The sequence below is a fragment of the Passer domesticus genome, chromosome 27 (assembly GCF_036417665.1).
Source record: "Passer domesticus isolate bPasDom1 chromosome 27, bPasDom1.hap1, whole genome shotgun sequence".
NCBI lineage: Eukaryota > Metazoa > Chordata > Aves > Passeriformes > Passeridae > Passer > Passer domesticus.
In genome coordinates, this window is record NC_087500.1 from 321845 (window position 1) to 342583 (window position 20739).

General features: G+C 44.2%; 1 protein-coding gene across 1 annotated transcript; it reads right to left on the reverse strand.

The window, feature by feature from the left end:
- Window positions 1-5195: 5195 nt before the first annotated feature.
- On the reverse strand, window positions 5196-19718 carry LOC135286743 (tRNA N(3)-methylcytidine methyltransferase METTL2-like). Its single transcript, XM_064399947.1, has 9 exons — window positions 19569-19718; window positions 17956-18047; window positions 13862-14223; window positions 11548-11597; window positions 10874-10934; window positions 9548-9687; window positions 8699-8805; window positions 8437-8502; window positions 5196-7148 (listed from the first exon to the last, which is right to left on the reverse strand). Exons 1-9 carry the CDS (start codon window positions 19655-19657, stop codon window positions 6997-6999), a joined length of 1119 nt encoding a protein of 372 aa, XP_064256017.1. The 5' UTR covers window positions 19658-19718; the 3' UTR covers window positions 5196-6996.
- Window positions 19719-20739: the final 1021 nt, after the last annotated feature.

Consider the following 20739-nt stretch of genomic DNA (forward strand, 5'->3'; position numbering starts at 1 on the left):
CATTGGCAGAAATGCAGGGAAGCCGCTATGAAGAAGGGCGACTTGGCAGTTGTTACAGGCTGCCCAGTAATATATGTGTCGAAAGAACACTGGCGTACTGAGAGCTAGACTACAAAGTAATTAAAGAACTGAGGATGCGGCATATCTTCCCATCACGCCCTAAGCTACCTAGAGTCTATAAGTACTGTGCTTGTCCTCATACCTCATGACTAAAAAAGCATAATGAAGATGATTCTAACAGCGACGCAGTTTGCAGTCTGGCTAACCAATTACTGAGAACTGTAGGCAACCGAGGCGGAAGCACTGTGAGACAGAAATTCACCAATTGTCGTTGTGCAGCTGACCAGAGGGTGCTTTCACAGTCCCTACAGCACAGGCTGTACCTGTGTGATGTGTATGATATCATCACCCACCTAGCTTTGCAAGCACTGCAGTGACTCCAGGGGACGGGTATCAATTCTAACACGTCGTTTGCTAAGATTTTACAGGGTCCGGAGGAGTCGTTTATGTAGTTCCTGGACAGACTACAAGCCGCGCTCTCCTGGCAAGTTGATAATGATGAAGCCAGAGTTATTCTGTTGTGGCAGCTTGCTTTCACAAATGTGAATGAAGAGATTCTTAGTTCATAAAGACATGCCTAGAAAGGCATTGGTCGTTGTTTGCAACTCGCATCCTTGTGACATAGCAGATATGGTTAGAGCATGCCAAAATGTGGCAACTACTGTTTACAATAAGAACTCTCAAGCAGCGGCTTTAGCTGCACATTCCAGGTTTTGGACACACAGGAGGGGGCTTGTTTTAAATGCTGTTCAATGGGTAAATTTAAAAAGGATTGCCCTCAACAAAGGGATGGGATAAAAATACCACCTAGAGATTGTCCTTGGTGTGGAAGAGGGAAGCATTGGGCTGCTGAATGCTGCTCCCAGTATCCTGTAAAAGGGAAAGCTACACAGCCGGGAAGCTTCTGGCAGGGGGTGAATCTGTGCACCCCAGAGAATAAAAAAAATGCAACGCAAAACATTTGGCAAACAAGCTCCTGCCTGCAACCACAGGAAGTGTAGGGCTGGACCTTGCCTCCAGAGAATTAGTAACACTTATGACATCTTCAGTGCACTTAGTTCCTACTGGAGTGGGGACCCCTTGGTAATAACATCCATGCTTTGCTAATAGGGCATTCCTCTGCCACTACATTGGGACTTTTTGTACTGCCTGGAGTTATTGATTCAGATTATGAAGGCAAAATACAAATTATGCTATGGACTCCTATGCCACCCTGCTTTATACCTGCAGGTCAATATATAGCACAACTTATTCCCTTTTCTAACTTATACCCTTCCCTAGTGGAAAGGGTAAACATGGCACAAATAACTTTGGTAGCACAGGTCAGCCACAGGTTTTCTGGACAAGCTCTATTGCAACAGCTTAGCCAACCTTAATTTGCAGTACAGATGGCAAAAATTTTAAAGGGCTTGTTTATACCGGAGCTGATGTCTCTATTATTAAAAGCAATGAATGGCCTAGTAATTAGCCCATAATCAGACCCACATCAACCCTAATTGGGGTGGGAGGAATGCAGTGCCCTAGACCAAGTGCTCACCTTCAGCTTCTCCTTGGCTCTGACAGGCAAACTGCCCGGATTGCCCCATTCATTGCCTCTATACCATGCATATTATGAGAAAGAGATGTTCTGGGACAATTTGGAACAACCATACAAATAGACTCAACCTCATCAGAGAACCTTTTTTCATAGGGGCTATTGATCAGCCACTCCAAAATCAAACACTGGACATAGGTAAACTCACATGGCGAACTGAAGACCCTGTGTGGGTTGACCAATGGCTCCTACAAAAGGAATGGCTACTATATTTAAAACAGCTTGTAGAAGAGCAATTGTCCTCAAGCAATATCTGCCCATCTTCTAGCCCCTGGAATGCCCCTGTATTCTGTATACCTAAGCAAAACAGCAAGTGGTGATTATTGCAGGATCTACAGGCAGTAAATGCAGTTATTGAACCTATGGGGGCTCCGCAGCCTGGGCTTCCATCACCCACAATCATTCCCCTCAACTGGCCCTTATTAATTTTAGACCTAAAAGACTGTCTGTTCAACATCCCTTTACATCCTGATGATGCACCTTGGTTTGCCTCTTCTGTGCCTACCCCGAATCATGCAGAAACAATGAAGAGATTTCATTGGACTGTGTTGCCACAAAGCATTTGTGTACATGTACACATTACAGTAGCATGTACAACTACATGCTAAAGGCTAATCAATCTTGTCCTACAGCCTGTCCATCGTAAATTTCCTGCTACAACCATATATATTATACGGAAGAGATTTTATTTGCAGCTCACGATCAATCCATATTATGTTCTACGTAGCTGTCATGCAGGCAATTAAAAATGCAGAACTCATCGTGGCACTTGTAAAGCTGCAACATGAGTCCCCGTGGCATTATCTGGGATGTAGAATTACTCAACAGACCATCAGCCCTCAGCCTTTAAAGGCTTTTGTGTTGAAGACATCTAACTTTAAATGAATTACAGAAACTCCTGGGTTACTTGAATTGGTTGTGTCCTGTTTTGGGTCTATCTACAGAAGTTTTGCACCTTTTGTTCGACTTAGAGGAAACCCCTATCCGCATTTGCTTCGACAGCTGACCCCAGAAGCCAAAAATGCCTTAGTACACTGTGCTCAAGCACTAGAAAACCAACTAGAAAATTGGAGGTGGGATTCTGATTAATCTGTGCACCTTGTTATAATTGCTAGCAAATTTCAACCTTTTGCTGCTCTGTTTCAATGGTTTGTTAACGATAAAGACCTTTTACATGTGTTAGGATGGTTATTCTTACCTCACACAGCAACAAAGACTGTGGGGACTGTTAATGATCTCCAATTTAATTAAGAAAGGCAAAGAGTGACTACAAACTCTCAGTGGCCAAGATCCACGTACCATTTACATACCTGCAAGTAAAGGCATGGCAAGAAATTTCATATGGTTGCTATGAGAAGACACTAACTTTCAAATTGTACTTGCAGATTTTTTTGGACAATTATCCATTATTCCATTGTTTATGGACAGAGATGGCTAACCTCTCCTTGTACGCAAAGCATCGCTGCAGCATGACCCCCGTCAACAGACCAACTTTTTACTGATACATCCAGCAAAACCAACCAAACTGCAGTGATTTGGCGTGGAGGTGACTCTGCCCAGTGGCATAAAAGGGTATTAATGTTAAATTTTAACATTCCATGTAAATTTTAGAATTGGCTGTTATCTGAGATGACTTTCAGTTATTTCCACAGGAACCACTTAACATCATAACTGATTCCTCATATGCTGCCAATGTTGCATCCTGTTTAGAATTTTCCTATTTAAAGCATGTTAATAACCATCTTTTCTTTAGAGTTAAGAACACTGTGGACTTTGATTAACAGCCAGCAGCATGATTTTTATGTGTTACATGTTTGCTCCCACACAGGTTTACCTGGGCCTATTGCAGAAAGTAGTAACTATGCAGATATTACTGTGATGACAGGTGGTACCAAATACTTTTGCTCAGGCCAAGTTATCTCATTACTTTTTCCATCAGAATGCTCGTTCTCTTCACAAACAATTTCAATTCATCTCCTCACAGGCTTGTGATATCCTGTTGTCTTGCCCCTCCTGTCGTGGGATTGCTCCTGCTCCTTTAGCAGAAGGTACTAACCCCCGAGGCTAAATAGCTAACTCCGTTTGGCAAACTGATATTACCCCAGAGCTGGGTCGTTTGAAATATGCTCATGTTTCTATTGACACCTATTCCCATTTTCTAATGGCAACTTCTCATAGTGGAGACAAGGCCTGTGATACTATGCAGCACTGGCTTACTTGTTTCACCACTCTGGGCCTTCCCAACACCATCAATGGATCTGCCTACACCTCAGAGCAAGTTGGTAACTTCTTGCAGCAATGGGGTATGTTTCACCATACGGGCATTCCCCACTTCCCACAGGGCAAGCTATTGCTGAGCATGCCCATAGAACCCTACAAATTATACCTGAAAAACAAAAAGAGGGGGAGTTGGGGTGCCCTCAGAGCAGACTAGCTAAAGCCTTATATGTCCTGATTTTTTTAAACTGGGATGAGATGGGAGAAACTGCATGCTAGAGACAGTATTCCTTCAACACAAAGGCTCATCTAAGACCTCCAGTAATGGTAAAGGACTTTGGTAAATTAAAATTTAATGGTAAATGGTAAATTAACTGGACAGTGAAAGGGACCCCTGGACTTAATGACATGGGGAAGAAGTTATGCCTGTGTTTCCACAGGCCATCAGGTGGAGTGGATTCCATCACGGTGTGTGCGACCTTTTGTCGCACTATCCTGATTCTATGTGCATATAGTTGCTATTTTATAAGCATGTTACAGTTTTTATAGTTATTGTTGTCACTGTTATTAATGTTTTAGGAGTTGTTTAGGTTTTTTCTAGTAGGTTTTCGTTGCCTAATTAAAAAAAAAAAACAGTGGGGGGGAGATGCGGGATAAGGGGCTGTAATTGTTAAAGTTGCTAAGGCTTGCGCTGACCAGAAGCCCTGTGGAAAAGGCACAGCTGCAGACAGCTGGATGTCAGCTGAGGGGTGAGAGGCAGTTATGGGAGAGGAGAGTCAGCTGAGTGACAGCTGGAAGCGAGGTTGTGATTGGCTGGAGGAACGCATGGACAGTGTATGAGCAGGAAGCTGATTGGCTGATAGGATGTGCAGACAGTGTATGAGCAGTAAGCTGATTGGCTGATAGGATGTGCAGACAGCAGCACTGCAGCTGAGCCAGCCAATGGGTGCGCTCTTTCTGTTAAGTTCTGTTAGGCCTTGGTTTGGTTTCAGTTATGTCAGGTGGAGATTAAAGGTATAAAAAAAGGGCGATTTCTATAATAAAGCAATCTCCTTTGGATGCATAAGGGAGTCCGTGTTGCTGTGTTCCTCATTGCTACAGTTTTTGCAAGCCTGATTTACATGAATCAAACCACCACTGAAAAGCACAAAACTCACTCTAATACCTGTCATACCACACCGCAAAAATAACAGAAGAAAACAAGCTGAGATAAAAGGTATTTGCTGTCAAAAGACAGGGGAATACCTTCTGAAAGCCACAGTGTTGGCTTCCTCTTAAGAAATTAAACAAGAGTACAAAAATTAAACCTCCTGGAGATTTCAGATTAAAGAAAGTGTCTCATGTTTTGGTTTAGCACATCACAATGGCAGGGTAGTTTGTGACCTGGGAGCTGCAGCAGGTAGGAAAAGCAAGGAATTATTTATAAACATAGGTCCTGTTAGCTTCTTCTGATCTGCTGCACTCTGAAGGTGCCCTAAAATTGGCATCAGCACCAAACTTTTGAAAACCTGAACCCTGCCTGAGAGTAATTTATAGCACCCGAGCTATTGTTTGCTGGTTCCCTGGGAGGACATCCTTGTGGATAGTGAGGGCAGAGAAGCATCATTTGCTTTCTCCACAGGTTATCTTCACACCTTGAATCATCCGGGGAAAGCTGGTACACAGAGACTCACATAGTCTCAATTCCTGCTCTCAGATCAATGTATTTTAACTCCTGGATTGGCACACACCTGAATGACTAGGAAATAGCTGCATGAGATAAGCTGGCCAAGGGATTCATATCAGCAAGCAGTTGCAGAGAAGAGCAGGTTTATCCTTTGTATGTTTGTTGCCAAGACAAGAGTACACAAGACAGAGATAAGGTCAGAGCTCTCCTGTTTCACATGGAAATCCAGAGTGTAAGCAAGTCGCTCCTCAACTTGCTCAGCTGCTGTAAGACACCATAACCATCTCTTAGGTTAAAACCATAAATAATTTTTAAAATGCAGAACAGTAGCATGACATTTAAAGGGCACCCTTCTCAAGCCTGTGCTCTTCAACATCCACATTAAAGACCCGGATGTAGGACTTGAAGGAATACTAAGGAAGTTTGCTGTCTGCAGTGAACTGGGAGGAGCTGGCAAGTCTCTCAGGGGCAGAGAGGGCCTCCAGAGAAACCTTGACACATCAGAGCAATGGACAATCACCAGTCGTGGGAAGTTCAACAAGGGAAAGTGCTGGATTCTGCATGTGGGAAGGGGCAATCCCGGATGTGTGGGTGGACTGGGGGATGAGGCTGAGAGCAGCTGCAGGAAGGGACTTGGGAGTCCTGGTCCATGGCAAGTTGAACATGAGTCAGCAGTGCCCTGGCAGCCAGGAAGGACATCTGTGTGCTGGACATTAGGTAAAGCATTCCTGGTCAGGCAGGAGATTGTCCTGCTCTGCTTTGGGACAGCCCCGCCTCAAGTGCTGGGGGCAGTTTTGGGCACCACAATATAAAAAAGACATTAAGCTACTAGAGACCATCCAGAGAAGGGCCATGAGAATGGTGAAGAGCCTTGAGGGTAAGCCATATGAGGACTGGCTGAGGGCACTTGGTCTGTTCAGCTGGAGAAGAGGACACTGAGGTCAGACCTCGCTGGGATCTTCAACATCCTCCTGAGGGACAGCAGAATGGCAAGAACCAGAACCAATCTCTTCATTCTCCTGACCAGGAATAAGACTCGAGAAAATGGCTAGAGCTGTGTCCAGGGAGGGTTAGGCTGGATATCAGGAAGAGGTTCTTCCCACAAATGGTGGTTGGGCACTGAACAGGTTCCTCAGGGAATGGATCACGGCCGCAAGGCTTCCAGAACTCAAGGAGTGTTTGGACAACGCTTTCAGGCACAGGGTGGGATTGTTGGGGTGTCCTGTGCAGGGCCAGGAGTTGGACTTGATCTTCACAGGTCCTTCCCAACTCAGTATATTCTGTAATCCTATGACATCTAAAATGCTTGCTCTACTCTCAGGGCATTCGTCCTTAGCAAAACTCACTTGAAGTGATGCCAGGCATGGTACAAGGCACTGAGGTCCTGGGTGTGCAGAATGGCATCACACACATGTCACCAGGAGGACGTGAAGAGGCTCCAGCCCAAAGTTCACATGCCTCATGGCTGAAGGGTGGTGGGTTTGCAGTACTTGCACTGGATCCACACCCTATACATCGTCATCTGTTTCCCACGGTTCACTTGCAATCGCCGATCAACCAGATTCTGGATTTTTTCCAGCCCAGCTGTGGTGAAAAGATGATCTAATTCATCTGGAAGCAAAGAGAAGGACACTGAGGAGACCAGTTCTTTAACTGATACTTGTTCACACTGAGGGCTAAGCTAAGCTCAAAGATGGGCCAGAGGAAACCCTGGTCTCACCCTGGCAGGAAAATGATCAAACAAGACTTTACTACTTTACTAGGGGAGTTTAACATCACAGTTTTTCAAGTTTTCCTTTTAGCAAAGAAGGAAATAATTATTTGGAGTACATCTAGAACTAGAGACTTGACAAAGGAAACAACAGCAGTTTCAAATAAGGATACTGCTTGTAGTAACCAATTAAGGAGCACCTTCTGGCAAGCTGGGACAGAGCCATCCCTTCCCCCCTCCCCAGAGGAATTTCAGAGTCCACAAGAGCAAAGAACAGGAGCAGACCTATGCTTTTAAATAGTGGCAGTTAGATCTGTGCTGCCTAGGCTGGAGGGGAATGGGATTCATTAAGGTTAAATTTGAAAAAAAAATAAAAAATCCCTCAACCCCACACCCTGTTGGGGCCCAATTAAAGCATTAAGAGCCCTTGAGGCTTCAACAATTCCACTGGCAGGTAATCCTGACAAGTAAGTCTCACAGTGCCCCAGTCCTGCTGAGTAGCAGAGCTTACTCCCAGAGCACGTGATTTGTCTGGAGTTTCTATAGGAAAAGTCTGACAGGTCTCAGCTTGTGCTTCTTTATCAGATGCTTTCCATTGTGAGATGTTCGCCAAACATGCACTAAACATTAATTTTGTTGTGCCAAACAAGACTCATGCAGTGGGGAACAATTCAGTTGTGCCACTGCTCTAGAACTGACTGTGCACAGGGGCCTGTAGCGGAGGGACTGGAGGTGCCGCTGGTGATAAACTGGGAGAATAACAGTTGCTGTTAACACCAAGCAGCAGCACTGGAGGGGCTGCCTCAGCTCCATGCTGAACCACACCCTTCCGATTTCCTTATAGGAGAGCAGGAAAATTAAGGGAAGTTCTGCTAAGCGGCATCCATCTCTCTCCATTATCTGCAGCCAATATACAAGGAGAGCTCCTCCAATCCCACCCCTCCAGGGTAGCAAACACACCACTTCCTGTTAAAGGATTTTCCACTAAGGAAATTGACCATGCCATGCTTGCACCAGAAGCTGACAAGCCCAGGTCACTGTTTAATTGGGAGATACTTAACATTTCACAGTGCTCCACGAAAGAGGCTGAAAAGACCTAGTGGCCAATCTGAAGGGCACAGGGACAAGTGGTCAAGAGCATCAAAGGGATGTTTTTTGATGGTCAGAGGCATGTTTCTGGCCTCCTACCTTGTGTGAAGAAGTAGACTCTGGTGCCATCACCTCTCACATAGAAGTTATCAGACAAACATTGACCTAAGAACAAGACAGACATAAACAGTTACTACTGATCACTTAAAAAATCAACAACTGCCATCCAACAACAGGCCCTTCTCCAGCATGCACCGTGCTTTGCAGAATTAATGGGCTGACTCCCAACAGGGCAGACACAGCTCCAGAGAGGCAGAATCTACTAGTGATGGAGCAAGAATTCCCAGGGGAAAGGAAATACCTTTCTTAAACCGAAGTTGGGCGAGATCATAACGGCCGTAATCTCGTAACAAAATCATTCCCCCTGGTTTCAGAAGGCGACTCAGTCTGGTCACAATGCACTGCATCCTGAGAGAAGAACAAACCAGGAGCACTCAACAGGCTACAAAATCGTGTTTGTTTCCTTCCAAAAAGATGGAATAAAGTTCTATAGTTTCAACTTCATGTAAAGAGCTGCCCAAAGCCAGCAGCATTCTGAGCTCTCCCAGAGTCAGGTAGGTTCATTTTATTTGGCCTCTATTTTTTGACATTCCCCAGTTTTGCTTTTTTCCCACCAGGATAACATCCTGCCATAGCAGGGATTAACTCTCTCTTACTGATTACGAAAGGATCTTCACTGGTTTCTGCAAAACAAGTAGTAAGTGAACTTGAAGTGTTGTGAAGTAAAACTAAAGGGAACAGAAAAAGAGACTAGTGTAGGTTGTAACAATTATCACACTAAGACTGCAGCACTTTCTTTACCTTTTTTTCTGAACCTGAACCCTTCCTTCTTGCCGCCTCCCACGTAAGAAATTAATCTACCCTCTGAGCCTGAAAATCCAGCAGAATACTTTCCAAAGGGAGTGTTCAGTGTGGCTGGGGTTCAGAACAGTGACCCCAGCAATGATCACCTGCAACCACTTAAAATCACCCTATCCTCTGTCAGAACTGGTTACAACAGCAAATATCTGCAAATTTCATTTTCTGAGGCTTCATGGAAAACTGGACCACAAACAGAACAAACTTTAATTTTCCTTAATAGGAGATTATTAAAGAACTCTGGTTGTAGAAGAATTATCTTCTGCAATCAGAAGGAATTATTAAAACTTACTTCTCTGGGAGAATTGCTGAGAGGACAAAGATAAGAATAACAATGTCAAGACTCTCCTCTGGCATTGGGAAAGGACTTTGGTCATTGCACAGGTCATGGACAAACGCAAAGCAGCGAGAAGAATCATATTCTGCATTGTTCTGTATTTGAGGAAGAAAAATTAAAATCATTAGCAGCAGACCCTGATCTCAGTATTAGCTGGACTATATGGATTATTAGTATTATATGGAGTATTTTAACTTTCACATTATCAAGAGGTGTGTCCAGAGATCTGTTTCAGTTTCACTGGACTTCTGTGTCAGGTATGTTCCTTGGTCAGGCAAGGAACAGGTGTGAAATGTGAAAAAATATTTACACACAGGAGATTTACAAAGAGCTTTGGTCTTGTTACAATCAATCAGCACTGAAAAAAAGGCAGAACTGGATCCAGGGTTTCAATTTTAAGGTCAGAATTTCCACTAACAGTCGTAAGAAATGAGAGATTTATACTGATAAATTGGAAACCTTTACATAAGTGAGAGTGTCAGGGCACCTCTCTGCATCACTGAAATCAATATTACTTTCATCTACAAGCAGATATTCCCTATACCCCAAAAATCAAACTTGGTTGCTTAAAGTTAGTCTTAAAAATCAGATTTATATGTCTTTTAGAAGTTGCATATTTTTCTAAAGCTGCTGCTACAGATTGCAGAAGCCTCTACAAACAGTGCTTGTGTCACATACAGAGCACAAAATGGATGCCGACTGTGGTGCTATGCTCCCCTCTCACCTCAGGAAGTGACTGATTGCATTTGATACTTCATATATTCTCAGTACTCCCTTGACTGGAAATTTATCAGTGCTATTTGTCCTTTGACTAAATCCCAACCTCTTACACCACAAACATGATCCCTCCTCAGCTGCCTGTGTAGAAGCAATCAGACCATGTTCCCAGAACGGTGGTGACGGTAACACACACAAACCAAAACCAGCTTCAGTTCCTGTTAAAAAATAGCCTGGATGTTTTCAAGGTTTGAGTTTGTTTTCAAGTTACTCAGCTAAAAGAACACTGTATTGAGAAAAGTACTGCCGACCACAGGGGAAGAAAATCTGTCTGACTTGTTTGCTGCCAATATGACATTTTGAGAACTTTTACTTCCCTAATATCTACAATCTTTGATGGCTTCTTTTCCAGATTTCCCAGTGCAAGGATCAGCACCAGGGCTCGCTAAAACCAGAAAGGTGCCAGCACAGCCAGAGAGACACTGGCAGTTGGTATAGATTTGTGTTAATGGGCAACTGGCCCCAGATACCCCCCACACTTTCATAAGTCACCATTGAAATTACCTGGACAAGATCCACAGCTGTTGTAGAAAAATCACAGCAATAAACGAACAGGCCTGGGTCACTGCAATAAATCAAAGAAACTCATTATTTATACTGAGGAATTAAGGAATGTTTCAAATGCACAAAGCCCAGAAATCCTGGGCTTTAGTTTTTGTGCAAAATCTGGTGGATTCCATTGCTCCTTTATGCCCATTATTTTCATATGGAACTGACTGCTTCCTTTTTCTTTTGGATCTAAAACCAAGGGCTTCCAAGCTCAAAGCACAATAACCTGAAGCTGCAGATGACAAAGGTACTATTTGCATTTGGCTTTTCTCTGAGATAGTTATGAAACATTTTTCCAGTTGTTTTGCAGAGGCTGGTATCTCATGAAGGTAAAAGCCTACTGAGAATTACTTCACAGAATCCCAGAATGGTTTGGGTTCGGAGGAATGTTAAACATCATGCAGTCCCACTCCTGCCATGGGCAGGGACACCTTCCACTAGACCAAGGGGCTCCAAGCCCTGTCCAACCTGGCCTTGGACACTTCTAGGAATGCAGCAGCCACAGCTTTTCTGGGCAACCCATGCCAGGGCCTGCCCACCCTCACAGACAACAATTCCTTTCCAATATCCCATTTATCCCTGCCCTCTGGCAGTGGGAAGCCATTTCCTCTTGTCTTGTCTCTACTTACTTGTTGGTTTGTAAAATTGGGAAGACTGTATTCCCAGCCCCACAGCCAACCTGCATAAACAGAGCAGATATATACAGTGAAAATAATTCCTTCAGCATGTTCATGCAGATAATTTTCAATCATCTCTCTACAGATATGTAATGAAGAGCTACGCATGAGTAAAGCTGAGAGTGGCAGTGACCATTCTTAAGTGTCCATGCAAGATCCAAGCGTGTTAAGGTCTGAGGAACAGGATTACATGCGTGGAAAACCACTAAGCAAGCTCTTGTCAAAATCTTAATAACAAGCTATACATTGTTACTCTTTTGAAAGCTGTTTTTGCTGGAATTCCAAGCATGACAACCAGTATGAGTCACTGAAGCACTGGCAAAGGCCATGGATGAGTTACATTCACTTCCATAGAAAATCAGAGCAACAGAGAAGTTAAGTTTGCTTCACTCTAATTACTCCTTCTGCTTGTTCCCATTTGAAGAGATGATGGCTCACGCAACTGGGTTTAGGGAATTTGCCTCTGAATGTTTAAAGAATCAGTACAATTGAAACGGACTGAGCAGAAAACACCACAGAGGGTTTGCAGTGACAGATGTTAGTTAAAGTGCTCAGGTGAGATAGGAAACCCACGCTGAGAACACCGAAGTCTGAGAAAATCTTAAAAGTGTCAAATGCAAAAATTGGGACAGTTCATACTAACTCTCCCTGGAAGAGTAGGACTTTCATATAATAGTAAGTATTGAACAAATCTAGTAGTATCTACACTGAACAACTAGAAGTGGCAGAGCAAAAAGTCACAACCAGCTGTCAGCAGTCCAATACTTAGAACTGCCACAAACTTCTCTGGAACAAAGCCTGTATCAGTTTGGGATTCCCTGTTATCACAAGGCCCTAAGGAACAAACCCAAGAGCATCTTTACATTCTTGGCTTAATTGCTCTGTTTCAAGGCAAACAGGAGTCAGCACAAACATGCAGAAGATAATGACAAGGTGTCCTAGGGTGACTTATATGAAGCTTGTATCCCTGTTCGTCAGTTCTGTTTATGCTGGATATTAAGTTCTGCATCTCTAAGACTGGTTCTGAGAGTGAAGGGGGAGAGAAGAAGTGTGCAGTTTGTTTGAGAAACTGTACTTGCTCCCCCCACACTGTATTCCTTCTCACAGATTGTGCTGTCTGCAAGACAGACAGCAGGAGAGAACTCTCCTTTACTTTTAGTGATTAGCTAGCTGAGGTAGCGAAGTTCCCTGGACTGTGGTTTTTCTTTTCCTCAGAACTGATCCACCCTGCTCTGGACTAAAACCCCAGAACACCGGGAGCTCACACCTGTTGCCCACTGGGGCCTGGGACGCAGCACTCCAGCGCCAGAGGGACTGAAAACAGCCTGAGTGAGCCAAGCTGTAGCTATGATATTTTATGAAAAACACTTTGCTAGGATTTTTCCCACCTGAGGAACTGAGAGCCTCAGGAAAGAAATGTAAACAATAACTATCTGCTGCTGTAGAATGCAACACGTGCATCTGTGTTTGGTGCATGTTGATTGTTTCTAATTAAGAGCCAATCACAGATGCAGCTGCATCAGACTGAGAGTCACAAGATTTTGTGAATTCATTCTATTCTTGTTCTTTCAAGCCTTCTGATCAATCTTTTCTCTCTATTCTTTTAGTATAGTTTTAATGTAGTATTTTAATATATCATAATATAATAAACCAACCTTCTGAAAACATGAAGTCAAGCCTCGCATCTCTGCACATGGGGAGTTACCAACACCAAGCCACACCCCACAACAGGGGCTTTCTGAAGTTGCCATCTCTTCAGAACAGCAAGAGGTTTTATGGTTTAATACTATTCATTTTTTATGCCTGTGAATCCTTTGCTTGTTAAATAAACAGGTTTTTTCCACTTTTCTCCAAGGAAGTATTTTCCTGAACAAGATGGGGGAGGGGCCACTTGAATCCGCTTTCTAGAAAGACCCCTTTGGAAGTTTCCTGCCAGATTTGCCCTGAACCAGGACACAAGGGAAGGCTTTATACAGAGTAGAAGTCAAAAGATGACTTTTAAATGCTTGTTTGAATATCTGATAGCAATAGTTTGGCTTTTAAACTTGTAAACTTCTTATCGTCCTTGTGCTCTGCTAATTCAGTCTGAACCAAAAGAATCCCAACAGATTTAGTTCAGCTCTAAACCACCCTCTGATTTTTGCATTTTACTGACTGAAGGCAATCATCCACTCCCTTGCTCTTTGGCAGCGACTCACATTTTCATGTCCCAGTCACAATGACACAAGGGAGGCTTTGATGTGTGACTTTGATTTACAGCTCTTACCTCTAATATACGGTAAGATGCAGCTGATCCTGGGTAATGCCCATCACGCTGACTCAGCTCACTGTCTTTCTGTGCAGCCAACTCCTCTGTGTGGCCTCCAGGTGGGCTTTTTATCAGGTTTAACTGACTCTCTGTCTTGGTTTCCAATGAGCAATGGCCATTTTCACAGCTTCCCAGCCCTTCATTTTTGGATTCTTCTGTGTCACTAAATCCATGCACAAAATCTCCATTTTGGCTTGAGTTCCTGTGAGGTGCCAGCTCAGGAAATTCAGTGAACAGCCAGTGTCTGTCCTTGAAGAAGCCATTTTCATGGATTTTATAGAAGTCATCCCAGTATTTCTTAGCATTCACCTCATATTCCTCTGTGAACAGAAGCAAAAACATCACCAGGCATCAAATCAGAAGGTCTCAGGGTTTATCAATTCAGAGAGTGAGGGATCACTGCAGGTATCTATGCACCAACCTGCTGTAATAAGTGACATTATTGATTGAAAATCACCTTTATTTAAATTTGCAATCCCACACAAACACTCAGCCTATGTCCTTCACAGTCACTTTGTAGGACTTAAAAAGGGAAAAGAGAGAAGAGGAAACTGCCTCCTGGTAGGATTTAAAGGAAACTTGCAACAGAAAAAGTCTCTTTGAAGGACACTGGATTGAAGAAATCCAGGTTTTACTTTCACCTCTAACACTGACTTGTTCAGCTCACTGGAACAATTAATCTGGAGCCTGGAGACGTTAAGTGTAAAGCACAACTCCTAAGGAATTTTCTGAGAGCAGCCCATAGCTGAGAGCTCCTGTCCAACACACTGCTCTTATTTTCAGGTGCAGAAACTGAAAAATGAGTGAACTCTTCAGGCCTGGCAGGAAGCTCAGTTAGAAGTTATGCAATCCTGCAGGTAACATGTTTTCCACATTTTGCTGGAGTCCAGTCCAGATAACTTTGCTTTCCATAGCTCTATGCGTGTCACAGCATCACACATTTATGAACTATGACAAAAGACAGTGACCACTGCATTAAAGTACCAGTGGAGAGCTAAGGTGGAGAGGCTAAAGATGAACAGAATTAATTTGAGCAGCAGCACTTTCACATCAAATGGTTCATTCCAGGAGCAAGAGAAGTATTACCGGGAGCTGGAATAGCTCTTACAAAACCATGATTGAGTGAAATTTGAGTCACCTGCAAACTTATTTCTACACACTTTCACAGATTTCAGATCAAGTACAGTCTGGGGAAACTGTTTCTTCCAAGGGAAGCTACAAATCCAAGTGACTTTCTATGACTTCATCAATGTGATGAGTTCTCTGTGCTGGGAATTAACACCTACTTATAGCATCCTATGCTTGAAATCACCTACAGACATTAAGATCCATGGCCAGAAATCCCACTTGCATGCCAGTAACAAGTAACTCCTCAACCCTCTTTGGATGGCAACAAGCATATCACTGAATAAAAATTATTGGAGGGCATTATTAGCTGAACTGCTGTTTATTTATTAGTCTTCCTGAAGAACATGAAACTGTTTCAAAGTGAGGCAGTAAAGTGAACCCAGAACACCTGAAAAATATTAGCCTCAGTCAAATATAGACAAAAATGGCTTTAACAAAGAAGCACTAATCAGTCATATGTCTATTTTTAGTAGGATCTATCCCTGCAGCAAAAAGTGCTATATTAAAAAAAAAAAAAAAATCTTTCTTTACCTCAACTACAAGGATTTTCTCCTTTTAAGAAGCCTGGCTCTTAAACACCAAGGCGAAGGAAATTTAATGTCTGGTATTAGACACAAGCAGTAAATTTGTGCCATGATCTCACTGTAGGGCACAGTGAGCAGGGCCAGGTCAGCTCACTATCTGCATGGAAGAAGTCAATGACTGCTGATGCTGGAAGAAGCGCTATTGATCCAAATCCTTACACACCCTATCCTGAACTGTCCCCCATGTACTAGCAGCAATATGCAAGGCTTCTGAGACTGAAATGCTCTTTCCGCTAATAAAAATACAGATTGCCGCTCATCTTCAACAATCCCATGATAGCCTGACTGCTGTGGAATGGTTACCTGAGATACTGGGACAAAATTCCAGCCCAGCCATTTTGGATAGCCAATATTTTTGTCACATTACGCTCGTGAAGAAGACATTGTACTCTTCCTTTGTTACATTAGTGTGAAATTCTGTTGGATGCTATTGAAGTGCTGTCACACTCCAAACCGCATGTGGGGAAGGTTTATTTAAACCTCATTTACCTTGGAGCCTGCTGTTTTCAAAGCCCTGAATAAGGGGTCAGTAACAATATAAATACAAAAAAAAAAATCAAGGGCCAGCTGACAAAGATCATACAAGAAACAGAATGAAGTAAAAATATGACCATGTTAATTTTTCAGGAAGGTTTCCTGCCAGCAAAGTTCACATCATATTTGTTTCAGGCCCTTTTTGGGCTATTAGCTCACAGTGCCATCAGTGTGCAAGCCAGATTCTTCCAGAGATTTTCTTGATAAGGACTCCTGACTTCCTGCTCACCTTTGTAAGCACACCCCAAAGACAAGCCCATACTCACCCTTCACTCTGCAAAAGAAGAGCAAACAAAAGCAACATTTCAAAAAGACCAGAAGAGAATCAGGAACCTCCTAAATTGCAAGGGGGCAAATTATGGAGCTTCTAAAGGAAACCAAGAAACTTGGATTTCTTTCTCTTTCTTTTCTCAGCCAGGAGACACATCTTCCACATACCCACAGAGCTTCCCTCCTTCTTCAGAAAAAATCCTGACATCCCCAAGTAGTCCACAGAATAATACAGCCATAATGACCAATATTCTGCCTTTGTTCTTCTCCTTGGACATCCTGATTCTCAAACTACCAGACCCTTCAGGCACATTTGCCTGGGCTGCTTTCCCTACTTTCCAGCCATCCCATTGTCTCCACATGCTTCCCAGTGAATAGCAACCATCAACATTTGACTGGCCTCCATTGTTCAGTCTGGGAAATACATCATGGAGCTCTGACAAACGGCTCCAAGAGCAAATTGCTCCACAATTTTCTAGCTGTATATAGGTTCTCAAAGCATGACAGACAGCACCCTTTAATGCTAACCAGATTTTAAAATGAGCTCAACACAATGGGCATCACAATGGAAAACGGCTGGATACCTCTAGCAGTCCAAGAAATTAGGAGGGTTACTCTTTGTTGTAATTAAATTTGCTATTGTGAACACAACTGGAAGCTATATGGAAGAGTCTCAATAGTTCCAGTAGTGCTCAGCATCATCTTACGGGTGACACACTTGATTTAATTTGAACAAAAGGAGCAGATACACCCTAGAGCTCAGCAGGGTATAACAAGATCATCATCAGACAAGTTTCTTATTACATCAAAGAATCATTTCACCAAAATTTGAGGGACTGAATGATCTCAGAATGGCTTCAGCCATGACTTAACCAAAGACCTGAGCACACTGAGCTTGATTCAGAGACAAGTAAGCTCTGCATTCTGGATTGCTAAATATCCTTTAAACTATACAAAATAAAAACTTTGTTTATCCTCAGATAGACAGCAAAGGGATTCCAATCACAATAAAATAATTTTTCTTTCTCTGATGAACTTGCTCTCATGTGGTTTGTTTACTTTGTAGAGACAGATATGGAAACCACTTTTATCAGACCCTTTAGAGAAATTTAGAGAAAATCAGCTTGGATCAGGGCTTACTCCACAGCAAGTCAGCAAAAAGAGATTAACTACGAGCAGTTAAGCTTTAAAGAGCAAAAATAAGCAGAGGCAACAACTCTACACTCAAAGAGGTTCATTGACAACCAACACTAACAAGTGTTTAACATACACAACATAACAGAGAAGCTCAACCCAATCTGACTCCTCCCAAGAAGCAGGAGTCTCTAATGAAGGTGGAGGAGTCACAGAGAGATAAATTAAGAACAGAAAGGTTCCTCCTCCTCAATTTCCCATTATCACACATGTGTTAATGCCTTCTGAGTGACTGGGAGACGGGGAAGGGAGGAACGGATGATGTTCTGATGTGGCTCTGGCCAGACTGTTCCATCGCTGGCACAAAGCCAAGATTCACATGAGGACACTTTCCAAAAGTACCTTGTTTATCTTGTGGCAACAGTTGTGAGCTGTTCTCTTGAACTTTACTCCTGGCACTGGCTTCCTGCTCTTCTGACCATTCCACATTATCCCTGTTGTGAAAAATAAGATGAGCTAGAGCTAAGCATGGTAGGAAAGAGAAAGGTCTGGAGAGCCCCCCAAATGGACAGGGGTGCAGATGTGATCCCCAATTCCAGCCCAGCACCAGCACAACAGCCTAGTCAGTATGTGCAGGTCCTAGTCCTGAAGGAACTCATGGAATTGCACACAGAAGGGACCCTAAATCTGTCCCATTTTGGATGCTCAGTCAAATTTAAAGGGAATAGATCCTTGCTAAAACCATGAGGGCACTCAGCACAAAATTACATCTTTCTCAAGGGAAAACAAAAAAAGGCAGTTGGGTTATTTGGAAGGTAACTGTTAAATTAAATCAAATGATGAGAAAATTACAGGAAGCTTTAAAGCATTATTAATAATGTCAATGCACATACACAGCTATGCAGTCATTAAAGTGATTCACTTGGCCTCTTTTCATTAAAACAAGTCAATGAAAAGCAGAATACAAGACCCAAGAAGCAGTTCTTGTCTCAAAAGGAATCAGTCCTCTGATTTTAACTTACAAAACAAAGGCTTAAATATTAAGTCCATGAAAAAACAGATTACTAAGAATTTCAACAGGAAAACCAAGGATATGCTTTTGTAACATACCTTTTGCATAGAACAGTCTCAGAAAGAATGACAGGCTAACACATATAAATATTACTTAATTACAAATTAAACACACTCGATTCTTAACATGGCATAACAGCCAGAGACCAAGAGTAGATCTATTTACCCCAAAAATGCAAAAACACCCAGCAAATTAGAGAATTTGGATTTAACTGGCTTTTGGTTTAACTGGCTTAAAACAATTTCTGTATCCAAATAAAGAGCTCCTGTTCCAAGCACACACTTGGCACCACCTTACTGGAGGAAAAACAGGTTATGGATTTCTGACAGCAGGCAATTTACCTTTATTAACCACAGCAACAAAACAATTGCTACAACCACAGGAGCCTGAGGAATGCTACTGCTTCAGGAGGGGTTGAGAGCGGCTCAGAATTCCCTACTGATCAGTCCTGAAGATTCAGGACCCTGGGGATCAATCCCAAAGGTTCAGGAGCCCCCACATAATTAGTCCCCAAGGCTCAGAACCCCGCAGGGAGCAGTTCCAAGTGCTCAGGAACCTCGGGGACCAGCACTCCCGACCAGCACCGGCCACACAGGGCAGTGCCCTGCCCGGGGAAGGCGGTCCCCGCCCGGCCTGCAGCCGCTGTCGCCAGTCCTCCACCCACCGTCCCTCGGCCCGCTCCACGCCCTGAGGGTGTCTCTCGAGGCGCGCCCGGAGAAGAGGGCGGTCACTGCGCTAAGGGCTCTGTGAGACGGAGTGGGCACGTTGGGACCGGCCCATTACACAGCGCTTGGCTACAGACACCGCAGATCGGAGAGGGGACGGCGAGCCCGCCCCGGCCACCCCCACCCCACCGCCGGGCGCGGGCCGGCACCACAGGGCAGCAGAACCCCGGGCGCCTCACGGGGGTCTAGAGCGGGCAGCGGCGGCAGCCCTCACGCACCAGGCGTTGTGCTGGAAAAGCCGGGCGGGGTCGGTGAGGAGCCGCCTCCCGAAAGGCCGCCGCTCCCCTGCCTCGCTGGGCGCCGCCATGACGGGCCGGCCGGCGCCGGAAGCGGAAGCAGGGCCGCGCGGCCCGACCCGAAGGAGGACTGCGGGCGGCGGTCACGTGGGAGGGGTGACCCATTCCCGCCGGGGGGAGGGGCCCGAAAGGGTTTTTGTGGAGTTTATCTCGCATTTCAGGGAGCTCCGGAACGGGCTGGGAGGGACCACAGGGCTTCCTCTGGTGCAGCCTTCCTGCTCCAGTAGGGTCATTCCAGAGTACATGGCATGGAGTGAAGAGTGGTTTGGGTGGGAAGGAACTTTAGAGCCCACCCAGTGCCAGCCCTGCCATGGCAGGGACACCTCCCACTGTCCCAGGCTGCTCCAGCCCCAGTGTCCAGCCTGGCCTTGGGCACTGCCAGGGATCCAGGGGCAGCCACAGCTGCTCTGGGCACCCTGTGCCAGGGCCTGCCCACCCTCACAGGGAACAATTCCTCATTCCCAATATCCCAGCTAACCCTACTCTTTCAAATTGAACCCATTCTCCCTTGTCCTCTTACAACAAGGTGTAATGGGTTTAAATTCAAAGGATTTGAATGGATTGCCCAGGGCTGCCTCCAGACAGTTCTCCAGTATCTCCAACAATGAAAGCTCGACACCTCTGGGCAATCTCTTCCAGTGCTTGGTCACTGCACAATGATGAAGTTCTTGTGCATGTTCAGTGGAACTTCTAGGCCATTAGTTTGTGCCTGTTGCCTCTTGTCCTATTGCCCAGCACCTCTGAGCAGAGTCCAGCTCCATCTTCTCAGCACCCCTTTAGATATTTATTTATTTGGCCTTCTGGGAAGAGGGAGGGAAGATGAAGGAGGAAGTGTAAGAAATGAAACACTGGAGATGGAAGCTCTTTTTCCAGAGTGGCAATTGGTAGTTAATGTTGATAAAGTTAATAGGATCTTAACTGGAAGTGTTATTCTGTTGTTGAATGTAGAATGTTAGAGTTCTGAGATTTGCCTTTGTTTGCCATTGTTAAGTGTTACTGTCTTACCCTGTGTTTGTATCCCTTTCTGTTGGGAACCACTTCCCCTGCTCCCAGAGGGACTTGCACCCGGACTGAATTTAATGAGGAGCTGTTG

Coding starts and splice junctions, on each gene's coding strand:
- LOC135286743 (XM_064399947.1), bottom strand. CDS start 19,657: ATGGCGGCGCCCAGCGAGGCAGGGGAGCGGCGGCCTTTCGGGAGGCGG. Junction 10,935..11,547: donor CCAATTTTACAAACCAACAA/GTAAGTAGAGAC, acceptor GATTTATTGCAG/TGACCCAGGCCTGTTCGTTT. Junction 8,806..9,547: donor TCAGCAATTCTCCCAGAGAA/GTAAGTTTTAAT, acceptor TTCTTCTCTCAG/GATGCAGTGCATTGTGACCA.